The 16,524-nt window shown below is 40.5% G+C and overlaps 1 protein-coding gene across 1 annotated transcript in view; it reads right to left on the bottom strand.

Moving 5' to 3' along the window:
* GPATCH1 (G patch domain containing 1) overlaps nt 1-16,524 on the bottom strand; it is a 69,486-nt gene that overhangs the window by 18,291 nt on the left and 34,671 nt on the right. Inside the window, exons 12-18 of the mRNA XM_006867389.1 lie at nt 14,022-14,200; nt 13,618-13,745; nt 11,930-12,063; nt 11,407-11,573; nt 8,755-8,971; nt 7,352-7,459; nt 2,581-2,678 (exon numbers count right to left, since the gene is read on the bottom strand). Coding sequence (XP_006867451.1) covers nt 2,581-2,678; nt 7,352-7,459; nt 8,755-8,971; nt 11,407-11,573; nt 11,930-12,063; nt 13,618-13,745; nt 14,022-14,200 — 1,031 coding nt within the window. The remainder of the gene's footprint in view (nt 1-2,580; nt 2,679-7,351; nt 7,460-8,754; nt 8,972-11,406; nt 11,574-11,929; nt 12,064-13,617; nt 13,746-14,021; nt 14,201-16,524) is intronic.

Raw genomic sequence — 16,524 nt, 5'->3', positions numbered from 1 at the left:
GTGTAAGTCTTTCATCTTCTTAGTCCAATTTATTCCTAGGCATTGTATTCTTTTGGATACTATTATAAATAAAATTGTTCTCTTAACTTCCCTCTTGGATAGCTCACTACTGGTATACAGAAACACAACCGATTTTTCTTTTTTATGTTCATAGTGTGTCCTGCACTTTGCGGAATTTGTTTATAAGCATTACAAGCTTTCTTGCAGCTTCTTTAAGATTGTTTCATACGTGACATTATGTCATTTGTGAATAGTTTTCTTTTTTCCTTTTCAAAGAGAATGCCTTGATTTCTTGTCTTACCTAATTGTTCTGCTTATAACTTCTAGTACATTGCTTTTAATTAAGAAAACAGGTATCCTTGTCTTGCTCCTGACCTTAGGGGAAAAACTAACAGACTTTCATACTGCGTATGATGCTGGCTGTGGGTTTTTCATAGATGCCTTTATCATAGTGTTGAGTTTCCCTACTATTCCTAGTTTTCTGGGTGTTTTGTAATGAAAGGGTGTTGGATTTTGTCAAATACTTTTTCTGCATCAATTTAGATGATCACATTTTATTGTTTTTGCTTTGTTCAATGTGATATGGTAGTGTTGGTAGTGATGTGTCATGGAGTCAATTCTGACTCATAGAGACCCTGTAAAGAGTTTCCGAGGCTGTAAATTTTTATAGGAGCAGAAAGTCTCATCTTTCTCACGCAGAACACCTGATGGAGTCACACTGCTGACCTTGCAGTCAGCAGCCCAACACGGAACCCACAACACTCCTGAGGTTACTTAATGTGGTTTAGTATGATTGATTTTCTTCAGCCTTGCGTTCCTGAGATAAACCTTATTTGGTCATGGTTTGTAACCCCTTTAATATGCTGCTGGACTCAGTTTGCTAGTAATTCTCTGAGGATTTTTGTATCTATAATACTTACACTATTACTAAAAGGTACTATTGGTTGAAAAGTTTTCTTTTTTTGAGGTGTTTTGGTATAAGGTTAATACTAGCCTCATAGAATAAGTTAGGACATGCTCCCTCATCTTCTATCTTTTTCAAAGAGTTTGGGAAGGAATTGTGCTAACTCCTCTTTTAAGTGACCAGTAGAATTCACCAGCACACCTAGTTAATCCTGGACTTTTCTCTGTTGTTGATGTTGTTAAGTGCCATCGAGTGGAGGCTTTTAATTACTGCGTCAATCTCTTCATTATAGATTTGCCAAGATTTTCTATTTCTTCTTGGGTTAGTTTAGGTGATAAATAGGTTTCCAGGAATTTGTGCAGTGCGTGTGGGTTATTCAGTTTGTTGGTGTACATTTGTGTACAGTTTTCTCTTCTAACCTCTTTCTCTACAGGGTTGACAGTAATGGCCCCACTTTCATGCTTTAATTTTAATAATTTGAGTTTCTCTCCATCTTGGACTCCAGTGTGGCACTGTAGGATCAGCACTGGACTGTGAACCATAAGGTCAGCAGTTCAAATCTACCAGCTGCTCCATGGAAACTCTATACAGGGTTGCTTTGAGTCAGAACGGACTCGACGGCACGTAGTAACAACAATTTTTGTCAGTCAAGCAACAAGCTTTTGTTAGTCAAGCTACAGCTTTGCAAAGAACCAAATATTGGTTTTACTGAGTCCATTGTTTTTCTAGTCTTGATTTCACTTATCTCACCTTTACTCTTTTACTATTGCCTTCATTCTGCTGCTCTTCCAGTTTAGTTTATTACTCTTCTTTTTCTAGTCCTACAAGGTGTAAAGTTAGGTAATTGATTTATCAATAAATACTGTTTTATTATTCAATCATTATTCCAGGATTCTTAAATGCTCTTTTTCCTATGTCTTTTTCTCCCTTTTTCTCATTTCTGGTGGTTCAAGCTCACCAGCCACTCCTCAGAAACTCTACAGGGTTGCTATGGGTTGGAACAGACTCACTGCACTTAACAGCAACAACAAATGTTTACAAATAGTTGGTTTTTCTAATTTATTGTGGTTTGGGTGAAAGTTTACAGAGCAAACTAGTTTTCCAATCAACAATTTATACACATTTTGTTTTACAACACTGGTTGTAATTCTCTCAAGTAACAGCACTCTTCCGGCTTCCTTTCTGGGTTCTTTGTGTCCATTTGTCCTTCTTTCTTGTCCCTTCCTATCCAATGAGCTTTGCTTTGAGGAAAATGCTGTCCTTTTGGTTAACTGTTCTGATGAGCATTTTCCTCACAAGAGTTACTGTTCACCTGACAAAGCTGACTGTTGTTTGGCTGAACGGTGATCCAGAGGCGGGTTCAGCTCCGGGTTAGAAGGGTTAATGAGAGCTACAGTCTCAGGGCTTTCATCTATCTCTATCAGACCAAAAGTCTGGTCTTCTAATAATAATGTTGTTGTTGTTTTTTAAGTAAAAAATTCTGTTCTGAAAAAAAAGTATAAAATTCCTGAAAAACTAAGGGTTTATACTAAATGTTAACATTGTCTTCTGTGCAGAGATCTTTGAACACCTCCTCCTGGCTACACAATATTCTCCCCAGCAGACTGCCATTCCTGGGGGCTTACCTGGAAGGCAGGGGAAGCACATCAGGGTTCATCCACCCACACGTCACCCACCTTCTCTTTCTTTCGCCTGTGCTCTTTCTTAATTTTGTGCTTTTCTTTGTTCTTTTTAGGTTTCTCCTTTTGCGGTATCTCCAGTTGCTGACGAGCATCTAAAACAAAATTATAATCATGAATAAGGGGAAATACAGGCTTGCTCTTGTTAAATGCCAAAAAGTCGTTTCTAACTCGTAGCAACCCTCTAAGGGTTTCCAAGGCTTTAAGTATTCGTGGAAGCAGAAAGCCTCACTTTTCTTCCACAGAGTGGCTGGTGGGCTTGAACCATGGATGGACCTTGTGGTTCACAATCTAGTGCTCATTGCATGGGAACATAGTGCTCCCAATATACACATGATGAAGGGGAATATATAGGCTAGTTATAAATTAAGTTACTAACTTACGGAACTAAAAGCCTGACCTAGATGGAATGTTTAACACTGAAACAGAACCCTGCCCACCCTTTGATTGGCTTCTACCTCACCGATTCCCATACCACTTTGTAGTTCTATGTCGAGAAAGCATCAGAAAGCTCAACATAAGACTCGTGTGATTCCAACAGTCTCATGCCAAATGAAGTCAGAGCAGAATTCTCATAAGCCTTTTATAACCCTACATCCTCAGGTAAGCTCAGAAACAGAGCAAGGTCTGCACTGAGCACTGAGACCTACAGTACAGTGTTGAACCTCTTCAAGCCTCAGCTTCCCCATGTGCAAAATGGGAATAATTAGAATCGTATGCCTAACGTTGTTGTTGTTGTGAAGAGCCGTCGAGTCGGTTCGAACCATAGTGACCCTGTATAGGGTTTCCGAGGAGCAGCTGGTGAGCTTGAACCACCGACCCTGCAGTTCAAACAGCTTTGCAGCCTGGTGCATTAACCCACAGCGCCACACCAGGACTCTGTATGCCTAAGTAGAGGGTTATTATTGTTGTCATTAAGTGTTGTCAAGTCAGTTCCAACCCACAGTGACACTGTATAGGATTTCCGAGGAGCAGCTGGTGAGTTTGAACTGCCAACCTTGTGGTTCAAACTGACTATGTGGTCAAGCGCTTATGCTACAGTGCCACGCTAAATGGTAGACACATATTAACATGGATGAAGGGAAAGGCAACATACAATAGGGAGAGATCAGTCCACAACGATGAAGACAAAGGAAGACCCTGGAGTAGCACGGGAGCTAAAGGTAACAAAAGTGCTCCTAGTATAGACACATTCCTGCAATGACAGGAATGGATACACAGATAGACAAGTTAGCTGAGCAGGAATGGGAAGGCAAGTGGAACGAAGCCCATGAATAGATACAGGTACCAGAGCAGATGTTGCTATGTACGTATTTATATATGCTGCAAATAAATCTATATTAAAATCCTGGGGTGGACATGCAGATATGGAGCGGCTGGGGACTCTAGACCCAGAGAGGGAGAGGGACTGTGTACTGATGATGGAGGGGCAGGCTTGCAGGGTAAACCCTTTGGTTGGCTGATGACGCCTGGAGGGGATTGTAACCATGGCAATGAAACGATATATGATATGATGAATGTAAAGCTAATGTTCTCCCATGTAAACTATCACATAATTCACAATAAAACATTAAAAAAAATAATAAAATCCTGGGGTGGAGCTGCAGGATAAGCACTAGACTGCAAGGTCATTTGAACCACAAGGTTGGCAGTTTAAGCTCACCATCTGCTCCTCAGAAACCCTATACAGGGTCTCTAAGAGTCAGAACCGACTCAACGGCACTTAATAACAATGTTAAAGCAGACAGGGGGTTAAACTAATGAAAGCTTCCCAGCTGTAATCAAATACCGGGAGAGAATGAGTTGCTGGGTCTGGGGGCTCAGGACCACAGTCCCAGGGAATGTCACGATCAACTGATACAACATAATCCACAAAAACAATGCTCTACATCCTACTTTAATGAGTATGGAATGGGGCATTAAAAGCTTCTGAGCAGCTGCCTAAGGGAGCATCTGGTGGTCTCTCCCCACCCAGAGCAAAGAACAGTGAAAAAAAATCAAAGAAATATGGAAACAATTGGAGTCCTGATGTGGCGCTGTGGGTTAATGCACTGGACTGCAAGGTTGTTTTGAACCGCAAGGTGGGTGGTTCAAGTTCACCAACTGTTCCTTGGAAACCCTAGACAGAGTCTCTAAGAGTTGGAACTGACTCAACGGTACTTAACAACAACAACAATGGAAACAATTAGTCTGAAGTACTAATAAATCATGTAAACCCAACCTCCACAGTTCTGAAACCCAAAGAAGTAGGCAGTACAAGCTACCACTGCTGCTTGCTCTGAAAGGGATTACAATAGTAAATCCTGAATAGAGTGGGAGAAAACAGTAGAAAACGCAAAATAACAAAATAAAACTAGGCTTGCTGGTCTGATAAAAATTGGTGGAACCCCCAAAGACTATGGCTCTTAGTTACCCCCTTTAGCCCTTTAAACTACTCCCATGGTTCAATTTTCAGCCCAATAATAAGGTGGGCCTATAAGGTGAGCGGTTAACATCAGCGAGGTATGCACTTGCAGAACCAAACATATGAGATCAAAGAACAGCTCCTACCCACGGGCAGAGTTCAGAAGGGAGGGAGGGACAGGAAAGGAGTGGAAATGGTTAAACACAGGGAGGAAGTGACATGAGTGAGGCTACACTGTGGGGACTGAACTAACGTCACAAATCAAAATGTGTATGTGTTTGTCAAATGGAAAACCAATGTGCCCTGCAAACTTTCACCCAAATCACAAAAAGAAGTTAAAAAAAAAAAAAAATTTTTTTTTTAAAAGAGCCCTGGTGTGGTGCTGTAGGACAAGCACTGGACTGCAAGGTTGGCGCTTCAAGCTCACCAGTGCTCTTTGGAAACCTGATACAGGGTCGCTATGGATCGGAACAGACTGAACGATACTTAATAACAGCAACATGCATCATAGGGATACAGGGAGGATAGAAGAGACAGTGAACACGAACCCCACAGCCCAGAATCTGGCATATAAATAGCAACTTTTTTCATATCATCCTCTCTTTACAAAGCACATTTTATGAGAATTTATCTTACAAGCAGATAAAATCTAGCATCTATCAAGACAATATAATGTCAGTAATCATTAAAAATGGCTAGACAAGTTTCATGTATCTAAATTCTTCACCTCTAAATTCAGACCAAAATGTTTTCATAGGTAATTAAAGCCCAGGTAACAAAACCAGCAAAAATTCACAATACTAGAAGCAGTGTAAGTCATTAAATCAACTTTAAAAATAAAAGTTTCAAGAAGCTTCAGAGATATGGATATTTTCCAAATGTAATCACGGGGTACTTGTAATTTTCTAGTCCTGGTATAGCGCTGTGGGTTAATGCACCAGACATCAAATCCATTCAAACTGCAAGGTTGGTGGTTCAAGCTTACCCGCTGTTCCTCGGAAACCCTACACAGGGTCTCTATGGGTCAGAACCAACTCGATGGCACTTCACAACAACAGCATAGTTGGAGTGCATTAGTTCCATAGGATAAGCACTGAACTGTGAAGCACTAGAGCAGTGGTCTGAGTCCACTAGCCACTCTGCAGGAGAAAGACAAGGCTTTCTGCTCCTGCAAAGATTTACAGCCTCAGAAACTCTATACAGGGTCACTATGAGTCAGAACTAACTCAACAGCACTTACAATAACAACAACATACGTAGTCATATTTTTCAAAATTAAACCTCCTTAATCTTTTTTCAATACTAATTTTTGGAAAACCAATTCTACCAATTACCCAGAGACCAAATTAAGTTATTAACAATTACAAGGGCAATGAGGACCTACTGGGAAAGGAAGATAAATCACTTTGTTTTCAAGAGCTGGCATGCCCAGTTTAAACTAGAGACCTGAACAATAAAAGCAAATGAGAAATACATCCACTGCAATTTTTCAAAAATTCACACTATTAACTCTTCTCTCTTTTTGCTTCTTTAATTTATAAGTAAATTAAAAGTACAAATGTTTAGAATGGTCTGAATATTTATAGCTTTAATTTAACCAAACCAATATTCCTATGTAGGTACTATGTTGTTGTTGTTAAGTGCCGTCGAGTCAATTCTGACCCATAGTAACCCTGTATAGGGTTGCCGAGAAGCAGCTGGTGAGCTTGAACCACTGACCTTGCAGTTCAAATGGTATTGCAGTCTGACATATTAGCCCACAGCACCACACCAGGACTCCTGGGTACCAAAGGAAACTGTATAGTATATATCATTTGTATCTCTGGATCATGCTATCATTTGTATGTTAATCCAGGCTTCGAATGACGAAAAATCAATCTAAACATTTAAAACCCAGATATCAACTTAACATGGCACTGAACAGAAGTGGCCAGCAGATATTGCGGAAGGGAAGGTGGATAGCATTTACTTCTGAAAGAGTTACACTTCTATTTCACTGACTAAATTAGCCAAAGTACAAGTCAGGCTTAGAATAATCATCTTCCTGTAAGCTCATCCTCACATCTTTACCTCCTAGATTTTCACTCTCTATAAGTGACAAAATCTATGATACGTTAGGAACCCACTCTACACATCTGAACATTAAAAAGGACAAACAAAGTTTAAAGGTCTGTGAGGCAGTAAAAAACAATCATTTAGGCATTAGGTAGAGATGACAGTTTCAAAACATGGCTGAAAATGTAGAATCAAGAAAAGAATCAGTTTATTTGGTCCTCCACCTATTGGCTGAGTGCTTGGATCTCGTATCTCGGAAGAGACACTGTTCCTGATGCAGACAGAAGAACCAAGAAACTCTCTACTCACTGGGGCAGAAGACCGGGGGCAGCCGGGGACCGAACTCTTCTCTCTCATCTATGTGCACCTTTTGTATTGGGAAGGAAGGTGCAGGTGCCTGGGGTGCCGGCTCACTGGCTGAAAAACAGCAAACGTTCATTTGACAAATATTAGTGTGTTTGAGCTTTTAATTGATGTCTTTAGCTACAAGACGGAGTAAAGCTTTCAGGATCTTCATTTGTTGGCATTGCTGAAAATGAAGAGAAACAGCTGTAAACATCCCTTAATAATCACAATGTGGAATGCACAAAGTATGAACCTAGGAAAATCGGAAGTCATCAAAAATGAAATGGAATGCACAACGATTGATACCCTGGCATTAATGAGTTGAAATGAACTGGTATTCGCCATTTCAAATCAAATAATCTCCTGACTTTCTATGTTGGGAATGATACACTGAAGAGGAATGGTGTCACATTCATCATCAAAAGGAGCACTTCACAATCTATCCTGAAGTATAACGCTGTCTGTGATAGGGTAATATCCATACACCTGCAAGGAAGACCAGTTAATACCACTAGAGTCCCTGCAGGGTTCATGAACAAATGTTTCCTAATAATTCTAGCAGCTCATCACCAACCAGGTTTAAAAACTACTCCATTACCACTTGTATGGAGTCCTAGTGTAGCGCTGTAGGATAAGCACTTGACCTCAAGGTTGGTTTGAACTGCAGAATCGGTGGTTCAACCTCACCAGCCGCTCCTTGGAAACCCTATACAGGGGCACTATGAATCGGAACTGATTCTACAGCACTTAACAACAACTTATACGTACTATATTACAACATAACTTTCTCAGCTATGGTCATCAGAAAAATGACTAGTATCGAACACACACCACTGCCCTCAATTCCCACTCATAGTGACCCGACAGACAGAATAAAAGTGTTCATTGGCTTCCCAAGAATCTAAGGGAACAGATAGCCTCATTTCTCTCCCAAAGAGTGGCTGCTTGGTTTGAAACATTGACCCTGTGGCTAGCTTCCCAATGCTTAACCCAATGTGCTACCAGGGTTCCTTTTATGAAACACAGCTATTCTAAAAATGTATAGCATAGAGAAACAAGCACTCTGCTCCTTCCAATGAAATCTATAAAAAAGATTAAACATAATCAATTAGTAATGTCCCAGAGTCCTGGTATGGTGCTGTAGGATTAGCAATAGACTGCTAACCACAAGGTCAGCGGTTCAAATCCACCAGCCACTCCTCAGAAATCCTATACAGGGTTGCTATGAGTCAGAACTGACTTGACAGCACTTAACAACAACATTGTTGATGTCCTAGTGTAAGGTTAAAGGCTAAGCCTAGAGGCAACTTTTCTAAAGACATCCTCCTTTTCTCCTTTAGACCCCCAAGTCTGAAACAGTGACGTACCAGGTGCCACTGATGATGTTCCCACCAAACCAGTCTCTTCGGAATGCTTGAAGTCATCCTCCAAAGCCACAGGCTGATCATCCTCACTGTCACCCTGCTCATCCTCAGAAGACGAGGACTTTTCATCTGAGGAGCTGGCAAAGATGGCCTTGAATAAATCCATGGATGGGCGGCTAGCTTCTCCCTCAGTCTGTGAGTCCATACCTTGGGTTACCATCTGTGTTCACAGTGAGATAAGAGTCAGGAATGAAGATGCAAAAGCGGAAGGAGTGAAGCAGTGAGGACTATACACACGCACACCTTTATGTCTATGCCCCGGCATGTGAGTATGTATGCCTGTATCCTGCCTAACTACACAAGAACCAAACTCACAGTAACCTAAACACAGTATGGTTCTGTGGTGTTTCTCAGTCAACAACTATGGTCTACACCAACTGGCAGATGTAATTGGACTACGTAGCAGGAAGAGCTCTTGGGGAGACGAGTAGTTAATCAGAATTTCACTGGGCCTAGAAACATGTAGCAGGAAATAGCCTCGTAGCCTCTGTCTTAGATTCAAAAGTGAGTCAGACTCTCAAAAAGAGATTGCATTTTTGACCACTGGCAGCATTGTTTATGTATCCTGCTAACAATCCTCCTTGGTAAATATAATTACTCTAGCGAAGCCTTCGGAGATCTACCATGAAAGCAATCATGACAGTCTTAAAAAAAGAAACAAAAATAACTTGTAGGCATCTAGTCAATTCCAGTGCCTGTGTCAGAGCAGCACTGCGTCCATGCGGCTTCCAATAACTGATCTTTCGGAAGGACGCTGCCAGGTCTGCCTTCCGCAAGACAGCCTACCCGTGGAAAGATCCAGAAAAATATACTGCAAACCCTCTCCAGAAAAAAGAGGGTGGCAGAAACCCAAAAAGAGGGTGGCAGAATAAAACTGTCAAGGAATTTCTCCTTGGAATTACACTTCACTCTCCCTAAAATAAGCTCAAGTTATAGACCTTTAAAGGAACCCTGGTACCATAGCGGTTACGAGTTGGGCTGCAAACCACGGGAGAAAGATGAGGTTCTCCACTCCCATAAAGATATACAGCTTCGGAAACCCTACACAGGGTCATTTAGAGTTGGAACTGACTCCACGGCATACAATGTTTAGCACGGATGTTTGGGCTATCAAAATAAAGAGACGGTATGTTTGTATAAACTCAAGTCAAAGTAAAGACCTATATACTGGTAAGGTTTCTATATTCTACTTAAGAAATATTAATTCTAACTACAAGTATGTACAATATTTTAATTCCTAATCACTAAAAGAATATATAAAGAGAAAAATAAAATCAATACATTCAAATGGAACCTTTCATTTCAGGCACAGAGGATCCCAAGACCATCAAGAAGGAAGAGCATGAGTGGAGTGTGAGATCCTACCTAGAAAAGCAGCTACAGCAGAAGACAGAGCAGCTGCGGGCTACAGGTCCCTGGACTGACTAAGGCTGTGTGTCTGCAAGCAGGAGACTGGCTTGCAGAATATGCCCTTGGGACATTTAAAGGAATCTACATATTTTTTGCTCTGTATGTGTACATCAAATATTTCTGCTTTGTTCATGTATGAAACCTAAGATGTAAAAGGGAAGCCACAGGGAGGAAGTAGGATAACTTTTTGTTGCAAGGAGTGGATTGTAATCATTGAGATGAAACAAACGGTATAATTTACTGAATGTAAATCTGATGATTTTGTCTGTTAACCTTCATTCAATTCACAATAAAAAGTTTAAAAAGAAAAAAAAAAAAAAAAGAAGACTATGTACTATATAATTCTATTTATATGACTTTCTGGGAAAAGCGAACTATGGGACAGAGAAGAGATTAGTAATTGCCAGTGGCTCAGGGTTGGTGGGAAGAAAACCTAAAAGGGGACAGGGTGAGAGACATTGTGGAGGTGAGTGAACTGTTTATGGAGGTGAGGGCACCATACCTGTTATGGTTACTAATTATGCTGGTGATTACAAGAACCTATAACTGTGTTAAAATTCACTGAATTCTACATTGTAAAAAGTCTATTTTTAAAGTATGTTCATTTAAAAAAAATACAAGTTTTTGAATGAAGCTATTTGATAGAAATAAAAACTGACTTTTAATTATGCTCACGTTTTCATTATTACAGTCTAAAACAGTATTTTAAAACTGTATGATTTTGTCTACATTCTCTATAAAATGCTTATCATTTAGAAGTTTTTGTTTTCCAATATGAGTATGTTGACATTTGTTTCAAAGGGTAATGGCAAATGAAAGCCATTCCAGAAGAGAGTTCATGACCATCTCTCTTTAAATGACTCTGAATGAAAGTTGGACTGTAAAGCGGACTACAGCCCATGGGTCAAATCCAACCTACTCCCTGTCTTTGTAAATAAAACTTTATTGGGACACAGTTACACTCCATCATTTACATTTTGTCCATTGTTGCTTCCACTTTCAACAGCATTGCTGAGTAGCTGCAGTAAAGACTGTACGGCTAATAAAGCCTAACATACTTACTGTGGGGTCTTTCACAGAAAAAGTTGGATGACCCCGCTGTGATCAAGCAATGAAAAGAAGGCATCACTTTACAGAAAGACAAAAGCCATCAGCCTGGTGAAGAGGACCTGGAAGCCCCAATACCTTATTCAAGAGTGGTTCCGTTACACGCGCTTCCTCTTTCTTCACTGGTGGACTGGACTCTTGTTTAGGTGTACCAACTTTTGATCTAGCAAAACTTAAAAATTCACTAATGGAATCATCTTTATTTTCTTGTTTAGATGTATCCCATCTAGAAGGTTTTCTTGATTCTGAAAGGTAATATAGACAAAAAGTCAGAAAAAAACAAACAAAACTACAGCACACAAAAGACAAGCCCCAACTCTTTAATTCATTCAGTAACATCAGCACCCCTACCATGGGCCAGGCACTGTGCAAGGTGTTGGGATGTGGCACGGCTGAGACTGAGCCTCAACCTGAAACGCCGTACCTATGGGTCAGTCTAACATGAGCTAATTCATTAACATACGCAATTCTCCCAAAGGAGAGATTTCATACAATCGGCATACTCGAATTTAAGACTACATAACCCTTTACTTCTGTCTTCCCAACAGGCTGAGGGTTGAGGCCCTGGCCAACACTCAGACCTACTGAAACCCCCACTCACTGTTGGGACCTTGGTGCTGCTGCACTTCTACACTCGATGCTTGAATGGCAGGCAAGGAGGTCTCTGGAAGTGTCAGAAAGTTGAAGACTGAGTATTTATCCCGTTTCACTCTTGGTAATCCAACCAATGTAGAACTGGGGGTTTAAAAAAAAGATACTTTTAATAAGAACTACTAGGATAAAATCCACTTTCTGGAAAGCTTTCAATCTCAAGGGGTTTTTTCTTTACCAGCTTTTCTTTTGGTCTAAAAAGGCCCCCAAAGATGTTTATAACAGATATCAAAGCAAAGCCTGTCACTTTGAGGACTATACGGTCTGTCTGACACAATCACCTCATATGCATGTGAAAGCTGGACAATGAAATTGTCAGAACATAGTCCACAAAGACAATGTTTTATATCCTACTCTGGGGAGTAGCGACTGGGATCTCAGACACTCATGAGCAGCCATCTAAGGTGCGACTGTCAGTTTCTTCCTGTGCAGAGGGGAGATGAGTGATGAAAACTGAAGATGCTTAGAGACAATGAGTCCAGTGGACTAAGGGACCACATGAACATCAGACTCCATGACCCTGAAACCAGAAGAACTAAATGGTACTCAGCTACCACTATCAACTGCTCTGAAAGGGATCACAATACAAGTCCCGGACAGAGTGGGAGAAAATGTAGAACACAACTCAAAACTATAAAAAAGACCAACTGTGCTGGTCAGACAGAGACTGATGGAACCCCGAGACTCTGGCCTTTGGTTGTCCATCACATCTGTAATTGAACTCACCCCTGCAGCTTAATTTACAGCTAAGGAATAGGTAGGTATATAGGGGGGATAACACCTCTAGTGAGGTATACACAACACAAAATGGTCATCTATTAGAAACCAAAAGGGCAGCAGTTACCTAAGGACAAAATTTAGAAGGGTTGGGAACGAAGGAAGAATGTAAACAAGAAACATAGAGATGAAATGGGATAAGTGATGTTATGCTGAGGGGACCACAATCACTGAGATGAAATGAAGTGTAGGATTTGCTGAGTGTGAAACTGATGATCTACCATGTAAACCTTCAGTTAATTTACAATAAAAAGTTTGTTTGTTTTTTTTAAAAATGCTGAACAATGAATATGGAAGACCAGAGAAGTATTAATGCTTGTGATTGATGGTACTGGCAAAGAATACTGAATATACCATGGACCGCCAGAACAACAAACAAAGCTATGTTGGAAGAAGTACAGCCAGAGTGCTTCTGAGAAGTCAGATGGTGAGACTTCATCTCATGTATTTTGGACACGTTGTCAGGCGGGACCAGTCCCTGGAGAAGGACATCCTGCTTGGTAAAGTAGAGGGTCAGCTAAAACAGAGGGAGGCCTTTAACAAGATGGACTGACCCAGGGGCTGCATCAATGGGTTCAAACACAGCACGACGGGGAGGCTGGTGCAGGATGGGCAGGGTTTTGTTCCAATCTTCAATGTGCTATCAGGAGGGTTGGGTGGTGTTGTTGTTTTTAATTTTGGGGGGTTTATTTCCAGTAGGAAACAAGTAGAAGTTCATGTAAATCTGCAAAAAGTTCATAACCAAGGACTTACAAGTGCATCTAGAAAAAGGGGATGTATACAAGCATGTGAAGGGTAAGTTGGCTTTTCTTTGAGCGAATTCATTTTGGTCTGGGGCAAAGGTGGGTGTGTCCAACTTACTCTGGATAAGGGTCAGGGACATTAAACCTCTTACACAGGAGCTTGTCGGGGTGCCACTCAAACGTGTCTCGGGTAAGCTTCCCGAACCTCTTCATCTTCACAGCCGACTGCTTGTCGTTGACGTCATTCTGGGAAAACACATTCATTCATTTTCATCAAGTAGGCACTCAATTCACTGCTTTTCCACTCAAACGTTCTCAAGCGATCTTCTAAAATTACAGAACAGCTCATGGCACCTGACACTTTTGGTACAGTACTTGTAGGTGCTGGAATCTAATTCACAAAACTGTTTCTTAGTCTAGTAGGCTACGTATATTTTAATATTTTTACTCAGAGAGTTAATGTATTTGGTTGTGGAGCTTTAATTTTCAAATTCACCAGAGAGGGACAGGATGGCGGCAGACCTCTTGGTCTCGAGGGACTTCAACTTGATCCGAGTCATCTTCCTCCCTGGCGTGAGTGAACCTGGAGGACAAGGTGGAATGGGAAGACACATACAGCTGGGAGGCTCGAGCAAACTCCTCTCGTTCACGGCCTCGCTCCCACTCAGTCATATGAGGATCCAGACATCTTTCCAGAGCATCTGTGGTACAGAGAACAAGAAACTGTTTCACTCCCAGGAATAACAAGGGGCTTACAGGACAACCCCTGGTGGGTACACTCTAGCCTTGGGTATTTATTACACCACAGAAAACACAAATCCTATCTCTGAATGCTAGCCACTTTTGTCTTTTAAGGGTACCTGGTGGGGAGGTGTTGTGCTCTCTTTTAAAATGATGCTCTTAACTTACAAATGGCGAGGAAGTCAAGTAGATTTCAAGATAAAAGAGATGATTTTTAATGGGGAAAAAATAAATTAATTATAGGGTAACCTCAAAAAAATTAACATACCTTCATATCAAAATAAAAGAGAGGAAAATCACAAAGATTTCATAAACATTAACATGACAGAAATGAAAATTAAAAGAAAACCCACAGACAAAATGAACTCAGTGCGGAAAACAAAGTGGAACACAGAAGCCAGCAGTAACACAAAAAAGCACACAGCGAAATGACAGCAATGCCTTCAGACCTATCGATAATTACACGGAATGTAAATGGATTAAATGCACCAGTCATGAGATGGAGAGAGCAGAATGGATATGAAAATGGAACTCTTCAATATGCTATCTATAAGAGACACACCAAAAAGATAGAGATAGCCTAATGCCCATCAATAGAAGAATGGTTAAACTTTGGTACATGCACACAGTGGAATACTATGTAACACTCAAGAATGACAATGAATCTGAAAAACATTTCAAAACATGGATGAACCTGGAAGACATTAGGCTGAGTAAAATTAGTCAATCACAAAAGAATAAATACTGTATGAGACCAATGTGGTAAAAGTTGAGAGGAGGATTTCTTGATAAAAGAAACAAACAGTGATGGGGCAGGGGAGAATTATTCACACGTAGGGGGAAGACACATGTTATCACGGGTGTCAGGGCAGCCAATATATGAGAGAGGTTGGCAGAGGAAAGATGAAGAAGGTATTGGGAGGCACAGGCAGGAATACAGTAGCTAAAGTGGATAGGGGTAAATACTGTTAACTGTTTGTACACGGAGGGGGTTGTAGCCAGTGTAATGAAGCAAAATACGCCATTTGCTTAATGTAACACTGACGATCTGCTCTGTAAACCTTCACTCAATTCACAACAAAAAGTTGTAAAATACATGACTCTCTAATTCTCTATAGGTGTCATATTTCATGTGACAAATATGCCCAAAAAAATTATTGTGTAGTAAGTCACATTGCTATTTTAATACTGTTTTTGTAATTTAAAACAAAAAAAAAATTCATTTTGACAAAGCTTGTTTCTCTTAATTAGTGTTAGTTTGAATAATAGATTGTCACAATTAAACTATTATTCACTGTATAATTTTTTTTTTTAACTTTTAACCTAACATCTGACACTTGTTCATCTACAATAAAGTCTGTGAAAACTGTAATTTCTTACTGTATAAAGAATGATTTTATCTTTGGACACGTGTTAAGAGAATCAGGTCAGCCAGCTAAACGATCCTGTTATATCCTTAAAGCTAATCTTGCAAAAAGAGAAAGTTATGGACATTGGCTACCCAAAATGGGGGTGTTACAAAGGCAAGAAGTGACTGGCTTACAAGCTTTCAAGAGGGAACCTAGATCCAGAGGGCGTGGAGGAAGGTAGAATCTCCACTGAGTAGTATCCAACCTGTCTAGGAAGGGCTGATGAAATGAAATGCATGGCGTCTCTTGTGATGCAATAGTGAATAATTATTATCAGGACTGATTGTGAGGGTTGGAAATGTAAAGATGGACATTTTATAGCAAGGAGGGGAGTGATTAACTTTTCAGTCTAGGAGCAGAGGGCCCTGGGACCTTCAATGGAGAAGAGCAGAGAGCAGGGGACCCTACCCAGAGAAGCAGTGATGCCTGAGATGGAGGCAGAGAGGATGACGTGGAGAGATGGAGTGGCTGGGGACTTGAGATCCAGAGAGGGAAAGGGGCTGTGTGCTGACGACCAGGGTGGGAGCAGGCTTGCAACCCTTTGGTTGGTTGATGATGCATGGATGGGATTGTAACTATGGCAATGAAACGATAAATGATAGAATGAATGTAAAACTAAAACTAATGTTCTCCCATGTAAACTATCACATAATTCACAATAAAACATTTATTAAAAAAAAGAGAGAGAGAGAGAGAGAAAGTTAATCAGTGTATTTACCTCACAAGGTATTTTACCTTACAAAGACACATATGTTATGATATTGCAGACAATGTGTGTTTTGTAAATCTTAAAGGAGGTATCATTAAAGGACTTGATCTTTTCTTGACTTTTCCTTTGCAACACCTAATGTCTTAGCAAGTGATCAACATGATGG

The sequence above is a fragment of the Chrysochloris asiatica genome, unplaced genomic scaffold, assembly GCF_000296735.1.
Source record: "Chrysochloris asiatica unplaced genomic scaffold, ChrAsi1.0 scaffold00104, whole genome shotgun sequence".
In the NCBI taxonomy this organism is placed as follows: Eukaryota; Metazoa; Chordata; class Mammalia; order Afrosoricida; family Chrysochloridae; genus Chrysochloris; species Chrysochloris asiatica.
The sequence above is the reverse complement of the archived record's forward strand: the minus strand, read 5'-3'. Positions and strand labels throughout refer to the sequence as shown.